A 24377-nucleotide genomic window follows, 5' to 3' on the forward strand; every position below is an offset into this window, starting at 1 on the left:
TCATAAACAGTGTAACTATAAAAAGTTATAATGGAGGAATATGAATGTGCATATGTTTATGAACATTACAGTATACAGTTGGTCATACATTGTTTAGATTCCTTCACTAGTGGATTATAATACAACAAGATCCTGATTATTCTAAAATGGTCATTTATATGATTTAGAGTAATATTATTTTCCAACAATAAATGAGTAAATACCTCCAAGCAAAAGCCAGTGTAATCAAAATTGTTTACTGCTCCATATAATACAAAATAACATATCTCCAACAAACATATAATATTTTATACTACTATACAACTTTATATTACTTACTACAAATACAGTTCAAATCTTGATCAAAACAGACCATGCATTCAGCCAAACGAACAAGGCAATTCAATTTGATGAAATGTTAAATTCTCAATGTATTTTAAAATGACAAAAGCAAAAAAATTTACTGAGAAATTAGAATTAGTTGTAGTACATTTAGTTCGGAATGACACCATACACAAAACCTGTTTTTTCTGTTTTCTTTGGCATCAGTGCTAAATGCAGTAATGAATGGCAGACACAACCGGCACACAACTACAGATTATATACTCAATAAATAAATAAATAAATAATATTAGCCTATTTTTAAGATTTAAGCATTTTAATTTTAGAACAAATTTCCATCTTTAAATTAATTTAATTAATAAAAGCTTGAATATATTTAAGTTTTATTCATTTTATTTTGATAAATTCAATTTGGTGAAATTTGTTATTAAATTAAAATGCATACATTTTACAGAATAGGCTAAAATATGTTTGATTGAATATTTAATTTTTTATAATTTTATTTTGATAAAGATTACTGAATTTATTATGCATTAATGAAATGCATAAATATTACAAATAGGCTAAAACATTTTGATTGTAATATTCTTACTATTCAGATTTAATATATCAGATTTTACATTTTGCCTGCAGAAAACCCAATTAAAATCTTAAGGTATACTATGCTTACTGCATGCATTTAATTTTTTTTTTTTTTTTTTTTTAATCATATCATATATCAAATATCACATCACATATCATATTATATTATTCACTTTCTTGGTATGCAGTTTGGTAATCCAAATGTAGAATAAAAACAGAAGTCAAGATTGTTTTTTTTACTAATCATGACTTTATAATGACAAATTCTGTCATCATTTACTCACCATCATGTCAAACTTCAAATATCATTATCATTGTATGTCCATGCTGCTCTTTTCCATACAATGACAGTGAATCACTTTCCATGTTCAGTGTATGGAAAACAGCTGCTTGAACGTTCTGCTAAACGTCATCTTTTGTGTTCCATGCAAATAAAGTCCTTTGACTGTTACTTTGTTACTGAATTATGACACTCCAATGTTTACTTAGAGAATATTACGGTAGTTCCATGGTACTTTTTTGTAAGTGCAATGTTCATACATGTAATAGTTACATTTATATGACTGATGAAGTCTTAAAGTGGTGTATTTTTGTTATTAATATTTCTATTTTCGTATAAGAGCATAATTAGTGAGACTATGATTAGTCACCATTTACAAAGCATGGTAAGTAAAGTTTATTTATATAGCACCTTTCGCAGATATAAATCACAAAGTGCTTCACAGAGATATTACAATTCAATAAAAATAAATGGGTAAAATGGTAATGGGAATCACTTGAGACTGCACAACCTCACTCTCACAAATGTTCATCATAACCTGAAAATCAAATCTATGATGCACATAGCAGAGGGTGTGGTGATTTCAAGGGTGACACACAGGTCACTCCTCTGACTCGCCCCACGTCCCATTAGTGATAATGACACCTTTTGTTTAGTATAGGGATAATGAATTTCTCTAATCCCATTTCCTCATCACATATAAAGAAATTCAACAAAATATAGCATCCTTTCTCATGCAAACACTTTCATAAGGCGTGGATAAACAGTCATAGTTACGAAACAATTAGAGGAAAAAAGTATGTTAACACTTTTTAACTGGATTTTTAAACGGACATCTGCATAAAAGTTTCCTAAAATTAGATCTATTTATAATGAGGTCAGAAGACAGTCTTGATAAGACAAATTAGCAACATTTTACATTACAAAAATCAGGTGTAGTTATAATACTGGTGGGCAAAGTATGTAAATACTGTACCCGAGTAAAAGTAAAAGTGTAAGTACCCCTTGGAAATTCTACTTGAGTAAAAGTACAAAAGTTCTTACTTTTGAATGTACTTGGGTATTAAAAGTAAAAGTACTGATCTATTAGGATTATCATTTTTTTTTTTTTTTTTGTGGAATTGTATAGGTTTACCATTTAATCTCTGAAGGTATTTTTAAACTCGACAAAAAAACAAGGAGGGTCAATTGTTTGTTATCATCTTTAAAAAAAAACTTGATATAAATTGATAAATTCTGAGACTCTCAGACTGAGAAACTGCTGAAAAATCACAAAAATAATTGGAGCCAAAAATTCACTTTTTATATATATATATTTATATTTATATTTATATTTATATTTATATTTGACATTATATATCTTTGGGTGTAAATAAGGTGGCTCTGAAAAACTGTTTTTGTTTTGTTCCCAATCGTGTCAACTGTATTTAAGAAACAATTTCTGTTGATACGACAAAGCAATCAAAAGTTATAGCATTACAAAAAATATTTATTATAGTGTCCAAAAAACATCTCCAAACAAATAAAACATAATAATTGTACATAAGAACTAATTACACATGCAAACACAACAATAACTAAAGGTTTTCATAGCATGCATACATGATTTTATTAAAGAGATTTTAAAGAATGAGTTTCATTCTGTGCCATATGAGTCATCATTGAGTCTGTGTCATGTATTTAGCACCATCTCCTGGTGGCCATATGTAACATTGTGCCTCATGTGGATTATCTAATGATTCATGCATCCGATTACCTTGTGTGTGGGCTTGTTTGAAAGATAATCAAGTAGTGGTAAGTGATATTTTATGTTCCGTTTATTTTTCATGAAGTTATAAGCGAAAACTTGGCATATTAGCAGCACAAACATAAATAAAAGACATATACTTAGATATACATATACATATTACTTGCTAAATTTTTGTCTGTGAGTAAAACAAAGAGGCTGGTTGTTCTCTACTCTTTGAGAGCTTTCCAACAACATATGACACATGGCTATTTGATGAGTTTTATGTTTTTACTGATTACAATAAATGTACAGTGCAAAATAATTAATGAATTATCAAAATGGAACACTTCTGATTTTTCTGAAAATTTCAAAGCACTTGTTCAGTTTTGGGCATAATGGCTACATGCATTGTAAAGTAGAGCTTCTAAGCTTTAAAACGATACATATTTTGTGTTGGTTAAAATACTCTGAAAACTTACAGGTACTTGAAAAATGTCCTTAAGTACAGTAACGGTGTAAAAGTACAAGCCATGAAAAAATACATGATCCAGTAACAGTTATGGTGTAAAACAGAGTTTTTGAAGCTCATAACACTGTATAGGGTTAGAAGAGTTTCTAAAGACTTGAGTCAGACAAATTGTAGGTTTTAAATGCAGAAATCCAGGTCATTAATCCAGGAAATCCAGTGCTGTTGCTACTCTGAAGCCCTTCCATAAAATAAACATGAACTTTCAGTGTTGACATCTGAGTATTTGCCTTACAATACGAGTTTCAGAAGTGATTCACAGGGGGTCTGGGTAGCTCAGCAAGTATTGATGCTGACTACCAACTCTGGAGTCACGAGTTCGAATCCAGGGTGTGCTGAGTGACTCCAGCCAGGTCTCCTAAGCAAACAAATTGTCCCGGTTGCTAAGGAGGGTAGAGTCAAATGGGGTAACCTCCTCGTGGTCGCGATTAGGGGTTCTCGCTCTCAATGGGGTGCATGGTAAGTTGTGTGTTGATCGCAGAGAATAGCATGAGTCTCCACATGCTGTGAGTCTCCACGGTGTCATGTACAGCAAGCCATGTTATAAGATGCGCGGATTGACTGTCTCAGAAGCGGAGGCAACTAAGACTTGTCCTCCGCCACCCGGATTGAGGTGAGTAACCGTGCCACCACAAGGACCTACTAAGTATTGAGAATTGGGCATTACAAATTGGGAGAAAAGGGGATTAAAAAAAAAAAACTCAAGGAATACCAAGATATTTCTAAAGAGGATAAGAAAGGTCATTTTTTTATTACTAAAATACTTGCCATTTACATGGAAAGTTTATACAATGGCTGATGTTCCAGGTTCCAGGTTTTTTAGATGAATACCAAGGAGGAAACTGCTCTTGTAAAGAGTATTTCTGCCCATCTCAGGTTTGACACGCACTGCTTCACTGGAAAGCCTGGGTTTGGAAATAATCTGGAATGAATTTATTGCGAGAACGAGTTAATCAGTGAAACAGTGTTTGCAAACCTGTGGTGTAAAGTGCTTTATTACTTAAGAGTTAATTATACTTTAATTGAGTACTATTGAGAACAGGCTACTTGTACTCAATTACATTGCCAAGGAAAGCAATCGTACTTTTTACTCCTTATATATTATATTTCATTGAAAACTTCAAACAACAAAGTACTTATTTTGGTTATCATGACTTAAGTCCTTCCTTAAAAATGATCTTTATTCAAGTGTGTACAGGGCAGAGCATGTGAGCGAAGTGGAGCGGTGATAATTTCACCTGAGCAGAGAGCGCCTTTTTGAAGATTCCGCTCGCTCAGGCCGCTCAGTGTCGCTCGCTCAACCCAGAATGCGCTTTGTGATATGCTGGTTTGGGAATCTGCGAAAGGAAGGAATAGGCCTGAGGTTATGGAGCTCTAACATTGTTTTAGTGAAGTTGCAAACCGTATAGCCTAAATAAATGCAAAGTATAAATCAAAGTTAAGAACGAGGAGAGTGTGGAGAGACCGTGAGAATTGGCAAATATTCCTTTTGGAATCGTAAGTTTCACATTGCCAGAGAGCACGAGGATTCTGCTTTCATGCCTCCACTGTACGACTGAGCATTTGATTGGTAAAGATTTCTGCTCTCACAGAGAAAATTTCATAGCGGAATTATCTCACTCAGTCGACCGACTGTTGCTTTCGATTTCTGCTTTGGGATAAAGTGGCACATAACTGCTGGTCAGTTTCCCAAAGCCATATCCACACCTTAATGATAAGTGAAACGTAAAAAAAAAAATGACTTTAGATTAGTGGTTGCAGATAACAAGAAAAAAAGCCATAAATGATTGTACATTAGAAAAAAAAAATGTTTCTTAAACGAAGGCAGTTTCATTTGTGAATTAAATAATTTTTATTTGTTTTAGGATCATTAAACATGATTTCATCTAATGTATATATATATATATTGGACAAAATCTCACTTTATGCAGGACAAATATTTTTTATTTGTTAAATCCATGGTTAAACTTTGCCGTACATATAAAGAATGCATGCACAAGACATGATCGTTTGACGCATATAAAGTCCAGATTCACTTTATAATGCTTTAAAAATATCCAGGAAAAACAAAGGGGGCACATGCTATCTACTAATATAATAATTATTATATAAATAACCACAGTCCTTTATATTGCATACTGTCACGAACGCCGGTGAAGGTTCCTCAATCGGCCACCGGAGGTCTCCCTCGCCTGAGTATTAACATTGGACTACATTTCCCAAGTACCCACATACCTGGACTGATTACTGCATATCTGTTCCACATCAATCAGACTATTTAAGCCCTGTGTGTTTGTTCACTCATTGTGAAGTCTTGTTTGCCCCGGCTACATTTCTGAGTGTTATTATTTCCTGTGTTGTTCTACCCATGTATGACTCTGCCTTGGATTACCTCTTTACGTATGTTTGCAGCCTGCCTACCATTGTATTTGCCTGGACTATTTCTATTGATGTTTGCTGCCTGCCCCGATCCTCTGCCTGTTTCACCACATTACTGCTCTGCCTCTGATATTGTTGATTGCCCTGGTTATTCAACCCATGCTTGTCTGTACTCTGAACTTGCTGTATTAAATAAACTGCACATGGATCCCACTCAACCTGAGTCACTGTTACAGAAGACTTCGACATTTATCAATCCAGTGGTCCTCATGCATCTATCCAACAAACTCTCTGTCCAAGCAAACCTACTGCCGTCTCACCAACATCAACTTAGTTGACTCGCCTCGTTAACGGAGGAGTTGGTGAAATCCATTCAGTGTCTCCATCAGCCTGCACCTGAATCCATTTCTGCAGTGCCTCAAGCGAGTCAGGTACCTATCATAATGCCTCACTGCACAGTGACTGCTAATCCACGTTTAGCCTTCCCAGGAAAATTTGACGGTACCCCAACCAAATGTAAGTGCTTTCTCATGCAATGCTCTGTGTTCCTGGCTCAACAATCTTTGTTATACCCGACTGATGATAGTAAGATCTCTCTTGTGTGTTCCCTACTCACGGGAAAGGCGCTGGAGTGGGCAACAGCTGTATGGGCCAATCGAGGGTTAAACCGCACCACTTTCAATGACTTTATTCAGCGACTAAGAGAGGTTTTCAAACATTCTGAGGGAGGAAGGATTGCTGGGGAATAGCTGCTTGCACTTCGTCAGGGAAGTAATACCGCAGCTGAATTCGCTCTGGCTTTTCGCACTCTCACTGCATAAACTGTTTGGGTGGAAGACACATTAAAACTGCTGTTTCGTCAAGGATTAAACACAGATGTGCAATCAGAGCTGGCCTGCCATGATGAAGGCAGAACCCTGGACCAATTCATTGACCTCGCTATTCGTATCGACAATCTCATTCGCTCCAGGAGACCTAACCATTTTACCAGCCCCCTCGGTCAAATGAATCAACCCAGTGATGACGCTGAACCCACGCAAGTCAGTCGAACACATCTCTCCACAAAGGAGCGTGAACGCCACATCAATAATCATCTCTGTCTATATTGTGGCCAAGTGGGACATTTGAGAGCTGACTGCCCGACACGACCCTCTCAAACACACAGTCGCAGGGTGAGTTTGTTGATTTCCTCCATCCAAACTACTGCTTGTTTTGAAGTGCCAGTAAAATTAACATTTCTATCTGATGTCATCACCACCAAAGCCTTGGTAGAATCAGGGGCAGCGGGCAACTTTATTGACGAAGATCTAGCCCGACAGCATAAGATACCACTAATTCCTTGCAACTCTCCTTTGGCAGTGGCAGCACTAGATGGGCGTCCCCTGGAGACCGGCCAGGTACTGTACACCACTACTGATCTCATTCTGCAAGTTGGAGTTTTACACACTGAAACTATTCGCCTCTTTGTCATCCACTCTCCTCACAACTCAGTCATTCTCGGTTTACCCTGGCTGCAGGACAATAACCCACAAATTTCATGGCGTGAGAAGCAGATCATGCGATGGGACCCTAGCTGCTCATCCAAGTCTAAAACCTATCACCCCTATACCTGTAAGAACCACTTAAGTGACTAATCAGTCCAACATAGCACCACATGTACCTTCTGAGTATGCTGATCTGATTGAAGCCTTTAGTAAAACCAAAGCCTCGCAACTACCGCTGCATCGCTCTAGTGACTGCGCCATTGATCTGTTACCTGATACTTCTCCACCTAGAGGCAGAATCTTTCCCTTGTCAGAAACTGAGGCTAAAGCAATGAAAGCGTACAATGAAGAAGAACTGGCCAAGGGTTTCATCCATCCATCCACTTCTCCGGCAGCAGTAGGCTTCTTCTTTGTGGGTAAGAAGAATGGGGGCCTTCGTCCTTGTATTGATTTTCGTGGTCTAAATGACATAATGGTCAAATTCAGATATCCATTACCCCTGGTCCCCTCAGCTTTGGAACAACTGAGATCTGCTAAGTTTTACACCAAGCTCGATCTACACTGCGCTTACAACCTCATTCACATTTGAGAGGGGGATGAATGGAAAACAGCCTTTTCCACCAGCAGCAGGCACTATGAATATCTCGTTATGCCATTCGGCCTGTCCAATAGTCCATCTGTGTTCCAATCCTTCATAAAAGACATATTCAGAGACTTGTTAAATTTGTGCTTAATTGTATATATTGATGATATCTTGATTTATTCAGACACCCTGGAGGAACACATCAAGCAGGTCCAGGCAGTCTTGAAGCATCTCATAGAACACCAACTGTATGCCAAAGCTGAGAAATGTGAATTCCACCAAGCTTCAATCTCCTTCCTTGGTTATATTATCAGTCCAGAAGGGGAGTCTATGGACGAGGGCAAGGTACGGGCGGTACTAAACTGGCCTCAACCCACTACATTAAAGGAACTCCAACGATTCTTAGGATTTGCTAACTTTTACAGAAGATTTATCAGAAACTTAAGCACTGTCACCGCTCCACTCACTGCCATGGTAAAAGGAGGAAACACCAAGCTTCGCTGGTCTACTGATGCCATTCAAGCCTTCAATTAATTGAAGAATCGCTTCACCTCTGCTCCAATTCTGCATCATCCTAATCCCAACACATCTTTTGTGGTAGAAGTAGCTGCATCAAACACCGGTATTGGTGCTATCCTCTGTCAACGCCAAGGTAATCCTCCTAAACTTTTGCCATGTGCTTACTACTCTCTTAAACTTTCCTCTGCTGAACAGAATTATGATGTGGGCAATCGTGAACTGTTGGCTATGAAAGCAGCCTTTGAAGAATGCCGACACTGGTTGGAGGGGGCCAGACATCTATTTCTAGTAATAACGGATCATTGCAACTTGGAATACTCGCGCTCAGCCAAAAGACTAAACCCCAGACAGGCCAGATGGGCACTGTTTTTCACTCGATTTACCTTTTCAATCACTTATCTTCCAGGATCAAAGAACATCAAGGCCGACTCGCTATCCCGTCAATATGACTCCACTCCTCAGAATACCTCTCCAGAACCCATCATTTCATCCACACTGATTCTAGCTCTGGTCCAGTGGGACATCATGTCCGAAATCTCCCGGGCCCACGCACAAGATCCGCCTCCTCCAGAATGCCCGCCCAACCGAACGTTTGTGCCACCAAATCTACGAGAAAATGTAATCCACTGGGTACACTCCTCCAAAAGCTCTGGCCATCCTGGTATTACTTCCACAGTACGTTTGTTAAGAAATCGGTTCTGGTGGGAAACGTTACAGGCAGACACCAGTACATTCGTGAACGCTTGTCACACCTGCGCCACAGCAAAAAAACCCAGACAACTTCCGGCAGGGCTGCTACAACCTTTACCCAAACCACGACAACCATGGTCCCACATCGCCATTGATTTTATCACCGATCTACCAGCCTCTCAAGGTAACACCACTATATTAACTGTCATTGATCATTTCTCTAAGGCATGTCGACTATACCCCTGTCTAAGCTTCCATCAGCCTTCGAAACCACAGAACACCTCTTCCATTATGTGTTCTGTTACTATGGTCTTCCTGAAGACATTGTCTCTGACCGGGGTCCTCAGTTTACATCAAGGGTTTGGACAGCCTTCTTTTGATTACTTAATGTCAATATAAGTCTCACTTCAGGTAACCACCCCCAGTCTAATGGCCAGACGGAACGTCTAAATCAAGAACTCCCTAAATGTCAACAGAATCAAACCGACTGGAGCCGCTTTCTTCCCTGGGCAGAGTATGCGCAGAACTTGATCCTCAAACCCTCCACTAAATTCACGCCCTTTCAGTGTGTTTTGGAGTTCCAACCTCCTCTATTTCCATGGTCTGGTGAACCATCCGAAGGTTCTGCTGTGAACGACTGGTTTCGACAAAGTGAGGCTGTTTGGGACCAAACACATGTCCATCTACAACGTGCCATAATCAGGGGAAAAGAGCAAGCTGACTGCCATCATCGTCCCAGTCCAATTTTTTATTAAAAAAAAAAAAACGAAAAAAATAAAATCACATGTACATAAGTATTTACAGCCTTTGCTCAATACTTTGTTGAAGCACCTTTGGCACCAGTTACAGCCTCAAGTCTTTTTGAGTATGATGCTACAAGCTTGGCACACCTATTTTTGGGCAGTTTCTCCCATTCTTCTTTGCAGGACCTCTCAAGCTCCATCAGGTTGGATGGGGAGCACAGCCATTTTCAGATCTCTCCAGAGATGTTCAATCAGGCTCAAGTCTGGGCTCTGGCTGGGCCACTCAAGGACATTCACAGAGTTGTCCCAGAGCCACTCCTTTGTTATCTTGGCTGTGTGCTTAGGGTTGTTGTCCTGTTGGAAGATGAACCTTCGCCCCAGTCTGAGGTCCAGAGCGCTCTGGAGCAGGTTTTCATCAAGGATGACTCTGTACATTGCTGCATTAATGTTTCCCTCGATCCTGACTAGTCTCCCAGTTCCTGCCGCTGAAAAACATCCCCACAGCATGATGCTGCCACCACCATGCTTTACTGTAGAGATGGTATTGGCCAGGTGATGAGCGGTGCCTGGTTTCCTCCAGACATGACGCTTGCCATTCAGGCCAAAGAGTTCGATCTTTGTTTCTCATGGTCTGAGAGTCCTTCAGGTGCCTTTTGGCAAACTCCAGGCGGGCTGTCATGTGCCTTTTACTGAGGAGTGGTTTCCGTCTGGAAAGATGGTTGTTCTTCTGGAAGGTTCTTCTCTCTCCACAGAGAAATGCTGGAGCTCTGTCAGAGTGACCATCGGGTTCTTGGTCACCTCCCTGACTAAGGCCCTTCTCCCCCGATCACTCAGTTTGGCCAGGCGGCCAGCTCTAGGAACAGTCCTGGTGGTTCCAAACTTCTTCCATTTACGGATGATGGAGGCCACTGTGCTCACTGGGACCTTCAATGCTGCAGAAATTTTTCTGTACACTTCCCCAGATCTGAGCCTCGATACAATCCTGTCTCGGAGGTCTACAGACAATTCCTTGGACTTCATGGCTTGGTTTGTGCTCTGACATGCACTGTTGACTGTGGGACCTTATATAGACAGGTGTGTGCCTTTCCAAATCATGTCTAATCAACTGAATTTACCACAGGTGGACTCCAATCAAGTTGTAGAAACATCTCATGGATGATCAGTGGAAACAGGATGCACCTGAGCTCAATTTTGAGTGTCATGGCAAAGGCTGTGAATACTTATGTACATGTGATTTTTTTCATTTTTTATTTTTAATAAATTTGCAAAGATTTCAAACAAACTTCTTTCACGTTGTCATTATGGGGTATTGTTTGTAGAATTTTGAAGAAAATAATGAATTTAATCCATTTTGGAATAAGGCTGTCACATAACAAAATGTGGAAAAAGTGAAGTGCTGTGAATACTTTACGGATGCACTGTATCTACCCTGCCATTAGCCACATGGTCAGTGGCATCAAAAATACATCATAGGCCAGGTCTGAAACACAGAAGTGTCTGGCGGAGAAACAGAAACTTACCTACTTAAAAAAAAAACCTACAACTGCATTTTACTCAAGTTCCTTATGATGTTTCTGGAATTTGAAACGCTGTCCTATTTTGGGAATGAGGCAGGCGATGACAGAGTCATCTAATAGAAGGAAACTCTCATCATCTACTTCCTGGTCTGAAATTCAAAAAGACAATGGTGTGAGTAATCTAGGGCAATTCAACATGGCAAATGGAAGGTTAACGACTTATGCCTTGAAGCAGTTTTTGAAAAATGTCTGCCTTAAGTACATACCCAAAACTAAAGGCTTATTAATCATATTGAGTCAAATACTTGGTACCAACTAAAAGTAAACCTTTTAAATTTCAAGAAAACGGGTTGGTCAAGTTTAGAGATTATGAAGGTAAACACTGTTGATAAAGCACCAAAAATAATTAGGCAGAAATTGTAATTTTTATCAAATAATTTATTCTAAAATATAATATCTTAGAGCTTCATTAAGTCAGCATCTTGGAGTAAAAATACTGCCAAACATGTGAACTATAACTGCACGAAGTTTTGTGATGATCTAAATGTAAAAAAATAAAAAAGGTAGAGCATTTAGCACTGTGGGTCACAGTCATGTGTGGCCACCTTGTGGCAGCATACGGTACATACATTCACATAACACCAACCCAATGAATACAATGCTCCAGCTCCCTATGAAATTATTATTTTAATTACCTAGGCAATTTGAAAATTGGGGAAGGTTTAACGGTATCAAACACTGATAAGGCTTACTCTTTTAAATGTGTTAAATCCCCTAAACATGTGGCTACAACACAGTTCATATTGCATCATAGATGTAGCTAGATAAACAGTCAGTTTTATTTAATAGTAACATCTCAACATTATGTCTCAATAAAAATTAACTTACCTTTAAAGGTATCTACCAGGTTGTCGAGCTGCCATTCATTTAACTTGTCTCTTACAAAACTGTCCATCAATGCCAGCCGCAACCTCAGTCACACACCTAGAATTAAATTTCAGATTAAGATGTTTTACAGTTTTTTTTTTACAGGGTAACCTTCACTACAAATTGTTGGCATTCCCCTATCTTAATTCAGCAACATTAATGGATATACAGTTTGTTCAGACATTATTGATCTGTATAAAACTATCAGGTGAATAAAGCCAGGAGACCGCCACACATTAAATTGCAAAATTCATAAAGGCTGCAGATGTAGGGTGGATATTAGCGATTTACATTTATTTATTTGGCAGATGCTTTTATCCAAAGCAACTTACAAAAGAGGAACACATAGGCTTGCATGGGATTGTTAAGGCTAGCTAGCTAGCTAGCATTTAGTAAAAATTGCTAGTTAGCTAGTTAATAAATGTCACAGAATAACCCCCCATGATCCAAGATTGTACTGTTACACTGAAATGATCTTAAAATCATGCTATTACCACAACTACAAATATGTTGTGTTGTGTGAACCTCAAGTCTGACCACAAGAGAAAGATCCAGAAAGTTCGTTAATTGGGAGGGAAAATGAATAAACCAGCAGCAGGGTCAAAGTAACCCAACCAGCTGTTCAGCTGCGAATGAACCCCTTACAACCCATTTGACCCAGCATAAGCAACCCAACAGTGTGTTTACAGTACCCCAAACAACCCAAAATGATGACCCAGCATAATCAATCCAACAATGTGTTTACAGAAACAACCCAGCACCTTTTTGAATTGTAGGGAATATTAATAAAGCAACAACACTGAAAAAGAGAAAACATTCACTGCTCTTTTCTGGATAACTTAATACACCCTTTAAAACTGAACACAAAACTAGGATGAGAAATTGCTCATTTTAATTTACAGGCCCAAAGTCTGATAGCATTAAATCAGCAGCCTATTAATGTATCAAATGTACAGTATAATCATTCCGTGGAAACAATTATGAATTTCACCTTTACGTGCAGTTTTTTTCCTGGTATCAGTCCATGTTTTCATTATTGCCATAAAGGACTCAAACAAACTTTAAAGTTGAAAAGATTGTAGTTTTCTGGGTCGGTTGTATCACTCAGGTCCAGTTTAGTTTCTGTGCCAACGCACATATGTTTTATCACTTTTAGAGGCATGTTTGATGACTTGTTTAAAGTAAATAAAGGTAATTTAGAACTGAATTTTTAAGGCATTATTTGAAGATGTTCAATGACATATGTGCTAACAGAGAAATATTTGACTGATTACAAATGATAAAGAAGGTCTGGTTGACCCAACTATCTAACAGCCGTTGTAAACCAGTCCAAAATATACAGCGTGATTTTATAAACAAAAACACAACAATACAATCACATAATTTCAGATGTGTACATTACTAATCATTTGATAATTCAATAAATGTCAGCCTATAGTCTATATTTCACCCAGAGGGGCACCTCAGCCCATGTGGGCAAAGGGGCAGTTGCTCGGGGCACTGTAGCTACCCCCTGTGTACATGTTTGGAACCAAGTATACTACAGAGACATTTAATGTCGGAGTGGGATTTGAGCGTCACATCGCCCCGCTTCGCTCACATGCTCTGGTACAGGCTCAATGATCCATCATGTCAACAAACATAAAAAAATCTTCTGCTAAATTTAGAGTTGAACAATTTCAGGTAACAGGTTTTTGAGTTTTAAGACATTAAAATACGTTTTTTAATTACACAGGTAGCTTTACAAAGTTTGTGCATTAAAGTTAGTTAGTTTCTAAAGTCAATTTCAAAAGCTACCGAGAAATTTGTTTTTGGTAATTCAGATTTTTTTTTTGCTCTGTCATTTTTACACACCTGTAATGTGTAAATTTCAGAACCAAAAGCAGCTTTGAGTTTTGAAATTTCCAAGTCAATGTTGTGACATGACAGGAAATAATCTGTTCATGACTAAAGCCAATGTGATCTCATGAGAATTCCTATTTATTCTTACGTAATGTTTGGTTCTTGCAAACGCACATTCTCTTATGCTTGCACAGTCACTGAAACATACAATACTGACGTAATGACAACATCTAAACGTCATCATCATTTTACGTATTAACACCTGTAGAAAAGTACAAATGTTTACGTGTACTGTTTGAATGGCTTAATTCATAGAATTAATCAGTTAATTGCATTTCATTTATAATCAATGAGATTAGTTAAATACTATCATATTTAACGCAGTTGACATTATATTAGGACATTTTAATGGTTTCTTTCAGTTCTGTGTGATTTCTGCTGCCCTATACGACGTTTTAAACAATTATATCACTTTAAAATGTTAAAATGAATAAAAACTCTGTAATCATTTAATCGTTTATTAAGAATTGTATTTTATTTTTGTTTGCTAGGGGACACAAAATTAGTTTTCAGATTATGCTACAAAACATAATAAACCACAGAAAGCACCATAAAACAATAATCAAACTAATCCAAAAATGTGTTAGCTATAATCCAAATCTTCAGATTGCTTTCAGTGAAGAACAGACCCAAATTCAAGATTTTCATTCAATGATTTCCATCTCTATCAGCAGTAGCCGTCAACCTGCATTAGTTTCGTTTTCAAAATTAGAAAATTGCGGCCTCAAGAAGCATGACTACCACCGGTTTTACAGCAGTGATGCTGCATGCACATTGGCCCTCAAGTGTCACATGACCGTTTGCGACTGCCGTATTCTGCGATGTAGATATCTGTTTTTTTGTTTTGTTTTATTATTATTATTAACGCTCAAACAATACAACGTAAAACAGAATACACCAAAAATTTAATTTAAAAACGGGGGAATTTTAATATAAAACATTTAAACTTAAAAAAGATCCACTTTAGAGAATTACAATAAATGAAAAATTGGAAGAGTTGCACAGCTTTTTTGTGCTTAGACAATTCAACCAATGTAAGGTATTGCTCAAATTCCTTTAAAAAGACAAAAGAGAGGTATTGAGCTTGAATACTTTGATTTACTTTTGTACTGAATTTTGCCAGTTCTTCTGAAAAAAGAATTGTGATTGAATGTATCTGTTGTGTTTTATTTGCTTAATAAATGGTTATAGTTAGGTGTAGGTGTTGGATTAGCAGCTGTAAAATATATAAAAATGTATAAATTGTAAAAACAATTATTGCTGTACATTAATCTACATTTTTATATTGTTGAAAAGTGGTTATGTTTAAAGGTTGTTGTACGAGGATCTAAAATATCTATAAAACAGTAAAAATGTACAAATACATTTATAATCGATTCGTGTATTCAAATATATTTGTAATGGACTCTTCAATATCTTACATTTCTAAAGCTGTAAATCCGAAAAAAATTTTTTTTTTTTACATTTTAGATGCTTTCAAATGTCCATATTGTACATTTTAGTGTCTTTCCAAATGTACAAACGTGATCAATGAGATCAGACTTGGGGCCAAAATCTTGAGTCAAAATCCTTTCAAATCAAAGTGTGGGACTGGAATGTACGTATTTGATACCACTGGTAATACACAATATGTTTATAACAACATCAGTGACTCGTACATATACATTTTCTGCATTTAATCAATTAAGAGATTTATTCTTGCATTAATCCAAACATACAGTACATAACACATGGACATTGTACAATGAAATATTACTATGCAATTTCTCTTTATTATACTTTTAATTATACTGGTCCTTCATTTTAAATCAATTTCCTGCATTTCCAGTGTACATGGATTTTTAACTGAATATTTATTTATTTGTTGATCATTATTCTCAACGCTAATTGTTTATTAATTATTATTACTGTAATGTAGTTTTGACAAAAAACTGTAATAAAATGATTTACAATGTTAATACAATTTTAAAAGCAGTATAACAAATCCTAGTAGTATGTATAATGCTTTAGAATTTAATACAGTGCATCTGGAAAGTATTCACAGCGCTTCACTTTTTCCACATTTTGTTATGTTACAGCCTTATTCCAAAGTGGATTAAATTCATTATTTTCCTCAAAATTCTACAAACAATACCCCATAATGACAACGTGAAAGAAGTTTGTTTGAAATCTTTGCAAATTTATTAAAAATGAAAAAAATCACATGTACATAAGTATTCACAGCCTTTGCCATGACACTCAAAATTGAGCTCAGGTGCATCCTGTTTCCACTGATCATCCTTGAGATGTTTCTACCTTCCAGAAGAACAACCATCTCTGCAGCACTCCACCAATCAGGCCTGTATGGTAGAGTGGCCAGACGGAAGCCACTCCTCAGTAAAAGCCACATGACAGCCCGCCTGGAGTTTGCCAAAAGGCACCTGAAGGACTCTCAGACCATGAGAAACAAAGATTGAACTCTTTGGCCTGAATGGCAAGCGTCATGCCTGGAGGAAACCAGGCACCGCTCATCACCTGGACAATACCATCCCTACAGTGAAGCATGGTGGTGGCAGCATCATGCTGTGGGGATGTTTTTCAGCGGCAGGAACTGGGAGACTAGTCAGGATCGAGGGAAAGATGAATGCAGCAATGTACAGAGACATCCTTGATGAAAACCTGCTCCAGAGTGCTCTGGACCTCAGACTGGGGCGAAGGTTCATCTTCCAACAGGACAATGACCCTAAGCACACAGCCAAGATAACAAAGGAGTGGCTCCGGGACAACTCTGTGAATGTCCTTGAGTGGCCCAGCCAGAGCCCAGACTTGAACCCGATTGAACATCTCTGGAGAGATCTGAAAATGGCTGTGCACCGACGCTCCCCGTCCAACCTGATGGAGCTTGAGAGGTCCTGCAAAGAAGAATGGGAGAAACTGCCCAAAAATAGGTGTGCCAAACTTGTAGCATCATACTCAAAAAGACTTGAGGCTGTAATTGGTTCCAAAGGTGCTTCAACAAAGTATTGAGCAAAGGCTGTGAATACTTATGTACATGTGATTTTTTTTTTGTTTTTTTTTTTTAATAAATTTGCAAAGATTTCAAACAAACTTCTTTCACGTTGTCATTATGGGGTATTGTTTGTAGAATTGAGGAAAATAATGAATTTAATCCATTTTGGAATAAGGCTGTAACATAACAAAATGTGGAAAAAGTGAAGCGCTGTGAATACTTTCCGGATGCACTGTATACTGTATCATTGTTTCACAATACAGAAGTTAGATTTTTTTTTTTTTTTTTTCACATTGAAGAAATAAGAATTTGAGGGGGAAATGTACTTTATTGTCATGAAAATAATAATTCAACAAAATTTGAATTGTTAAAAATACTTCATTTTCTTTATGCAAAATATAATTTGTTTGGGGGTTTTTTTTCTTTTGATTTTGCATTTTCATTAGATTCACTACAAAACTGCAAACATCTGTAGTAGTAGTTCAGTGTATATTCTAACCTGTTAGAATATACACTGAACTACTACTACAGATGTTTGCAGTTTTGTAGTGAATCTAATGAAAATGCAAAATCAAAAGAAAAAAAACCCCCAAACAAATTATATTTTGTAGTTCAATTATATAGTAGTTCAGTGTATATTCTAACCTGTTAGGGTAATAAAGTTCAGAAAACATGGTGTGTTAATAGACATTAAACCCTTCATTGAAACAAACAAACAAACAATGGTTAAAGTGGCCTTTTATATAAGCTAGATTTAATGTAGGAGTCTCGATTTGTCCGTGCCACTGTTACCTGAAATTTCAATTGGCTTTTGGTTTGTTATAAATGAGAAAGTCTGTAATATCATGCCATGTATTGCTGTCGTGATAAAGATAGTTCATAGAGGACTGTAGCGAGGGCTGAAGGGTATGAGGATAATACTCAAACAACCACAGAACGATGCCCCACACCAGTGTAGCAAACAGCGGGAACGGATCTCTCTTGGGTTGAGGAATGAAGCCCTTTTCCACTGCCAGACGAGACAATGCAAAGAGAATTCTGGACAGCAGGTACATATTTATCTGGAGGAATAGAAAACATTAAACATTACAAATAATCAAATAATACTGTAGATATCCTATACAGTGGCCCCTAAAAATGTATAAGCAAGAATTTCACAAAAACTATCAAGAACATGTCTGGGTCATATTTCACCACAAAATTAAAAGAAATAAATAAGAAATTGTATTTTTCCTTAAGAAATCTCATTAATGTCAAAACAATCTCATTGTCAATACTGTAATAATAAAAATAAAAAAATTTGATTATTTAAATGGTAAGGTATACATGATAGTAGTATTTGTTGTACTACCTTTAATGTATGCAGTAAATTATTGTATTACAGTGATGAGAATAACCTTTTAGACTAATGAAATTTTGCTTAATTGTCATGAAATAATGTTAAAAAAAATGCAAACAAAATAAAATCTTAATGGTCCTAAAAATTTTGCAAAACATGACAAAAACATTTATATTATAAAAATTATACTGTATTATTATATGATATAATACAATAAACTTCAACAAGCTTAAAGCATCCACTAAAAATCACTGTCACAGTTGATAAAATGAGAATAAAATGTTAGTTCTGATATAGCTCTAGCTGAATTTATTTGCAGGTGCTGCATGCTGAGATAATGTGTAATCTAATGCAATCAAATTCAGACATTTTTAAATGTAGAGTTCAAATCTTTTTGGGGTCACTTATGCGTAAGCCTATGCATGCAGAACACTTTCAAACTAGATTGAAAAGTTTGAAGACAAACTTTGAGGTTGGCTTGAAAAAGCCAGGCCTGGAAGTTCAAGTAGCTTGAAAAGTTGGAAGGTTTTAAAAGTCCTTCAGTCAATCAGACAGATTGAAAGGATGGAAGATTGAAAGATAGCATGTTGTTTGTGTGTAGCTAGTCATTGCTAGCATGTTTTAGGATGTAGCTAGGTCTGGCTAGCATATTTTTAACATGTTTAAGCATGTAGCCAGGGATTGTTAGCATGTAGCTAGATTATTAGCATGTTTTAACATGTAGCTAGGTCTTGCTAGCATGTTTTAGCATGTAGCCAGGGGTTGATAGCATGTAGTTAGGTGTTGCTAACATGTTTTAACATGTAGCTAGAATGTAGCTAGGCATTGCTAGGATGTTTTAGCATGTAGTTAGGTGTGGCTAGCATGTTTTAACATGTAGCTAGGTCTTGCTAACATGTTTAGCATGTAGCCAGGGGTTGCTAGCATGTAGTTAGGTGTTTTAACATGTAGCTAGATGTAGCAAGGCATTGCTAGCATGTTTTAGCATGTAGCTAGGTCTTGCTAGCATGAAGCCAAGGGTTGCTAGCATGTTTTAGCATGTAGCCAGGGGTTGCTAGCATGTAGCTAGGCATTGCTAGTATGTTTTAACATGTAGCTAGGTGTTGCTAGCATGTTGCAAGCAAGTTTTAGCACGTTACTAGGTGTTGCTAACATTTGTTAGCATCTGGCTAGGCATTATTAGCATGTTTTAACATGTTTCTAGCATGTTGTTAGGTGTTGCTAGCATGTAACTAGGCATGCTAGCATGGTGCTAACATGTTAAATGCTGCCTTCAAGTTGACCAGGGAAGCTCATACCTCCGAGTTTGGCATTCGTTACAATGACACGTCACGCACTCAAGTGGGAAACAAAATACGGTAGAAAAGAAATACACAATGAATGACGGCAAAAGCTCTTTTTCTGCTGTACCAGTGAATAAACAATTAAATACACTTGCATCACTTATTCACGACATACATGATTAATATAAATATAAATGCATGGTATCTAACGGATTATGTATTAATATGCTTAAAACAAACTGCAAAAGGTAAGTCAATATTGGCTGTCATATATAACATTAATATTATTTAAAAAAGTACATAAGTTGAAATATTTTTGCAAAATCATTCATTTCCATCATCTTTCCTGTTGACACGCCCCTTCCAACATCCCATCTCGGCAACTCTTGTAACATCTAGAATTCCAAGTTTCCCACTTGTAAGTACGTCTTTGCTTGATCGTTCATGTGCTTGGAACTCGTATTTACGATATTTCTGACTCCACTTGAAGGGCACATCATGAATGAATGAACGTTACATTTATATAGCGCTTTTCTGACACTACACTCAAAGTGCTTTACACAGTGAACGGAGACTCTCCTCAACCACCACCAGTGTGCAGCATCCACCTGGATGATGCGACGACAGCCATAGGGCGGCAGTACGCTCACCACACACCAGCTATTGGTGGAGAGGAGAGAGTGGAGTGACAGAGCCAATTAATGGATGGGGATATTTAGGAAGCCATGATTGATAAGGGCCAATGGGGGGGAATTTGGCCAGGATACTGGGGTTACACTCCTACTCTTTTCAAGAAGTGGGAATTTTAATGACCACAGAGTGTCAGGACCTCGGTTTAAGGTCCCATCCGAAGGACGGTGCCTTTTTTGACAGTATAGCGTCCCCATCACTATACTGGGGCATTAGAACCTACATAGTCCGCAGGGTGAGCACCCCCTGCTGGCCTCCCTATTACCTCTTCCAACAGCAACCTTAGTTTTCCCAGGAGGTCTCCCATCCAGGTACTGACCAGGCTCAGCTCTTCTTAGCTTCAGTAGGCAACCAGTCTTGAGCTACATGGTGATATGGCTACATTAACATGTAGCTAGGCGTTGCTAGCATGTTTTAGCATGTAGCTAGGCGTTGCTAGCACGTTTTAGCATGTAGCTAGGCGTTGCTAGCATGTTTTAACATGTAGCTAGGTGTTGCTAACATGTTTTAACATGTAGCTAAGCGTTTCTAACATGATAGATAGTCTTAAAGGGTTAGTAAAGTAATCCACACAACTCCAGGCGATCAATGAATGTCGTCTGAAGCAAACTGAGAGGTTTGTGTAAGAAACAAAAATCGATAATGAAAACGTTTTTAAGTTTAAAGAGCACCTATTATGGTTTTTAAACGTGCCTAATTTTGTATTGTATGAGACCTTTAAAACATTTACATGCATCCAAGTTCAAAAAACACTTTAATTTGCTCATAATTTAAATTGCAAATTTCCCTGTGTCAAAAACGACTTGTTCAATGATCCATTCTAAAGGATTCATTCTAAACTCCTCCTTTCAGAGAGCCTACTCTGCTCTGATTGGTCAGATGTCCCAGTCTGTTGTGATTGGTCAACCGCTTACAGCACGTGTCGGAAAGGAAACGTCCACTACCATATCCGAGTTTCAGCTCCGTCTGAAAAATGGTGTGTTTTACCTTACCAATTTGAGCCAGAGTCCGAGAGTGATACATCGGAAGATCAACCCAAACCACCATCGCAAGCACGACGAGAACAGGACGTTTCTCTGTGGTAAGTTTATATGTAGTTTGACAAGCAGAGGCTAACCGGCTAACAGCATGCACTGGCTGTACATGTATACAGACCAGAGGCAGGTATTTTGTTACCAAATTACGTAGGTTAGTACAGGAAGTAAGTCTGGAATTACTAACGACTCGTTTCAGGTGTTCAGAATCGGTTCTTTCTTTTGGGAGTCAATAACTCCATTTGTCGTGCACTTTGATTTTCGAAACTTTGCAGACTTTTTTACATTCACAAACAGCTATATAACACACTACATGAAAGTTAATATTTGAAAAACAATAATAGGTGCTTTTTAAATCTTTGCTATTGGCCAGCACTCTATTGCTGTTTGAAATGAACTAACTCTCGCATGACGTTCGTTCCTCTGTTGTATACAAAGCGCGTGCTTTCGACTTCTCATGTGAACATGTTATTGCGCTTACGTCACTGATGTGTCAACTGCTGGCAGGAAGCGAATTCAATTTTAATTATAGATTTCTTTTTTACACAAACCTATCGGTTTGCTTCAGAAGACATTAACTGATTGACTGGAGTCGTGTGGATTACTTTTATGCTGCCTAAATATGACTTTTGGACCGTCAAATAGCCAGCAGACTGATGGCACCTGTTTACTTGCATTGTATGAACAAAAAGAGCTGAAATGTGCTTATAAAAATCTTCACTTCGGTTCTGCTGAAGAAGTAAAGTCATACACATCTGGGATGGCTTAAAGGTAAGTAAATCATGAAAGGATTTTCATTTTTGGGTGAACAAACCCTTTAAGGTCTGTGCAGAGTTTTGTGCGTGTAGCTTGAAAGCTCTAGGATGAGTTAGTTTTTAAAATTTTGGTCTCAGAAAGCGGAAGAATAATAATAAGTTTAAATAGTAGAACCAGCCTAGTTAGAGTATTTAGATCCTCTATAACTCATCCTACTGTTCTCCTTTATTAAATGTGATTTTTAAATGACATGCAAAAGCACTTTCTTGTTTTTTTACCTGGCTGTTGATGTTGTTATTTTCTCCAAACACCAGCCAGCCTCCGAGACAAGCGGCTAGGAATGAGTGAGACTGAAGCTGTTTCCCCTGTATGTGCTTCTGGATCGCCTGCAGTCCCTTATACGTGAACACAAAACAGGCCAAATTCCTGGAGTGCGTGTATGTGGCCTGAGCGATCGCCTTCAACTTCTCTCTCAGACTGATGATGTGTGTGGAGTCCATGAAAACCAAGCATTAACATTTTTAACACTAAAGCAAAGATTATATTATCACGTTTCCAAGCTTCAAAGTGTCATTTGTCACATACAACTGAACAATAAAATACCAGTGAAATGTTTTGTCTACCAAAACTCCCATGTTCTATACAGTAGGTACACAAACAAATAAGACAGTATGAATAAATAATATCATATAATATTATATTCACCACCAGATAAAAGTTCAGAGACACCTTTTCATTCTTTATTATAACTAATTTCCAAATTTTAGAATAATAGTAAAATCGTGACTTGTAGTATATTTCCACATCAGTGTTGGGTAAGTTACTCTAAAAAAGTAATTAATTACTAACTACTAATTACATCATGTACTAATACTGTACTAATTACTCTGAAAAGTAATTGCATTACTTATTACTAATTACTTTCTAAAATCCTTATCAACCTCGACCAGATGAAAAATAAAGGATAGACATGAAACTGTTCTTTTAATTCTTTCAAATAGATCATATAAAATCACATAAATTATTCATGAACTGGACAAAGATTTTAAGGGGGCAGCGTTAAATTAAAAAACATACATTTAACCATTAGATGTTAAATTTCGATTTTAAATTCACTATTGTTTTATACAGAATTGTTCTAGAGTCTATACGGTATTTAATGCAATTACATCAGAAGTAACTGTAATTAAATTACTGACAAATTAAGAGTAATCCCGTACTTTACTTTTTTCAATGAAAAAGTAATTTAATTAAACCCAACTTACACAAAATACTGTTATATAATATTATCTGTTAGATAGATCCACAAATAAAAGCAACAGTCTTCAACAATGTTATTTAAACAGAAAAGTAAAAAGGTCAAAGTTCACTTCACCTGCCGCTTCTGAACAGAAATGTCATTACAAGGGCGTGAGGGGCGCGAATTTTTGCCCCATATCTGAAATAAAGAACAATTTCAAACATGTGTTATAAATAGTGAATAAATACAATTGTTTTACAATGACTTTGTAGTCTAAAACATTTTAACCTCACTGTGATTTTGTGTCTAATAAGCGTATCTCCTTCAAAAAGGCAAAAGTAAAACGACATATATTATTTTCATATTCAGGATTAAATATAATCTAATATTAATTTAGTTTGCAAATGTAAACAGCATCAAAACAGCTTTAATATCTACTGCTGTCACTGATAAACATACATGTAAACGCTGTGAAAAGACAACTTACACAGCTCCATTCCTGAAGCCTTTGACGACAGCCAGAGCAGTTTTATATTTGTGTTGTTGCAGCAGATTGTTGACTGTGTATAATAAAGTTTGAAAGAGATTTGAGACAGCCATGACGCTTCTTCTGCTTCTTCTTCTTCTCTGACGCTTCTTCTGCTTCTTCTTCTTCTTTCTGTTTAATGGTGGATCGCAAACCAACGTGTATATGTGCATACCGCCACCTACTGTACAGGAGTGTGTAACATCAGGGTTTTATATACTTCAGGTTACATAAAAATAAAAAAAAAAAAAAAAAAAATTAAAAAAAAAAAAAAAAAATATATATATATATATATATATATATATATATATATATATATATATATATATATATATATA

The 24377-nt window shown here is 37.0% G+C and overlaps 1 protein-coding gene across 1 annotated transcript; it reads right to left on the reverse strand.

Moving 5' to 3' along the window:
• Positions 1 to 17722: 17722 nt before the first annotated feature.
• Positions 17723 to 24144, reverse strand: pxmp4 (peroxisomal membrane protein 4). The gene is made up of 4 exons (XM_051706961.1): positions 24001 to 24144; positions 23649 to 23711; positions 22552 to 22750; positions 17723 to 18232 (listed from the first exon to the last, which is right to left on the reverse strand). The coding sequence occupies exons 1-4, from the start codon at positions 24111 to 24113 to the stop codon at positions 17972 to 17974; spliced, it is 636 nt and encodes a 211-aa protein (XP_051562921.1). The 5' UTR covers positions 24114 to 24144; the 3' UTR covers positions 17723 to 17971.
• Between the last annotated feature and the right edge of the window lie 233 nt (positions 24145 to 24377).

The sequence above is a fragment of the Myxocyprinus asiaticus genome, chromosome 9, assembly GCF_019703515.2.
Source record: "Myxocyprinus asiaticus isolate MX2 ecotype Aquarium Trade chromosome 9, UBuf_Myxa_2, whole genome shotgun sequence".
Taxonomy (NCBI): Eukaryota; Metazoa; Chordata; class Actinopteri; order Cypriniformes; family Catostomidae; genus Myxocyprinus; species Myxocyprinus asiaticus.

What these genes read in the sequence shown, in the direction of transcription:
- pxmp4 (XM_051706961.1), bottom strand. Translation starts at nt 24,113, where the DNA reads ATGGCTGTCTCAAATCTCTTTCAAACTTTATTATACACAGTCAACAAT. An exon ending in TTTCTGTTCAGAAGCGGCAG is followed by an intron (nt 22,751 to 23,648) that starts GTGAAGTGAACT and finishes ACACATCATCAG; the next exon opens with TCTGAGAGAGAAGTTGAAGG. An exon ending in ATAACAACATCAACAGCCAG is followed by an intron (nt 18,233 to 22,551) that starts GTAAAAAAACAA and finishes CTATTCCTCCAG; the next exon opens with ATAAATATGTACCTGCTGTC.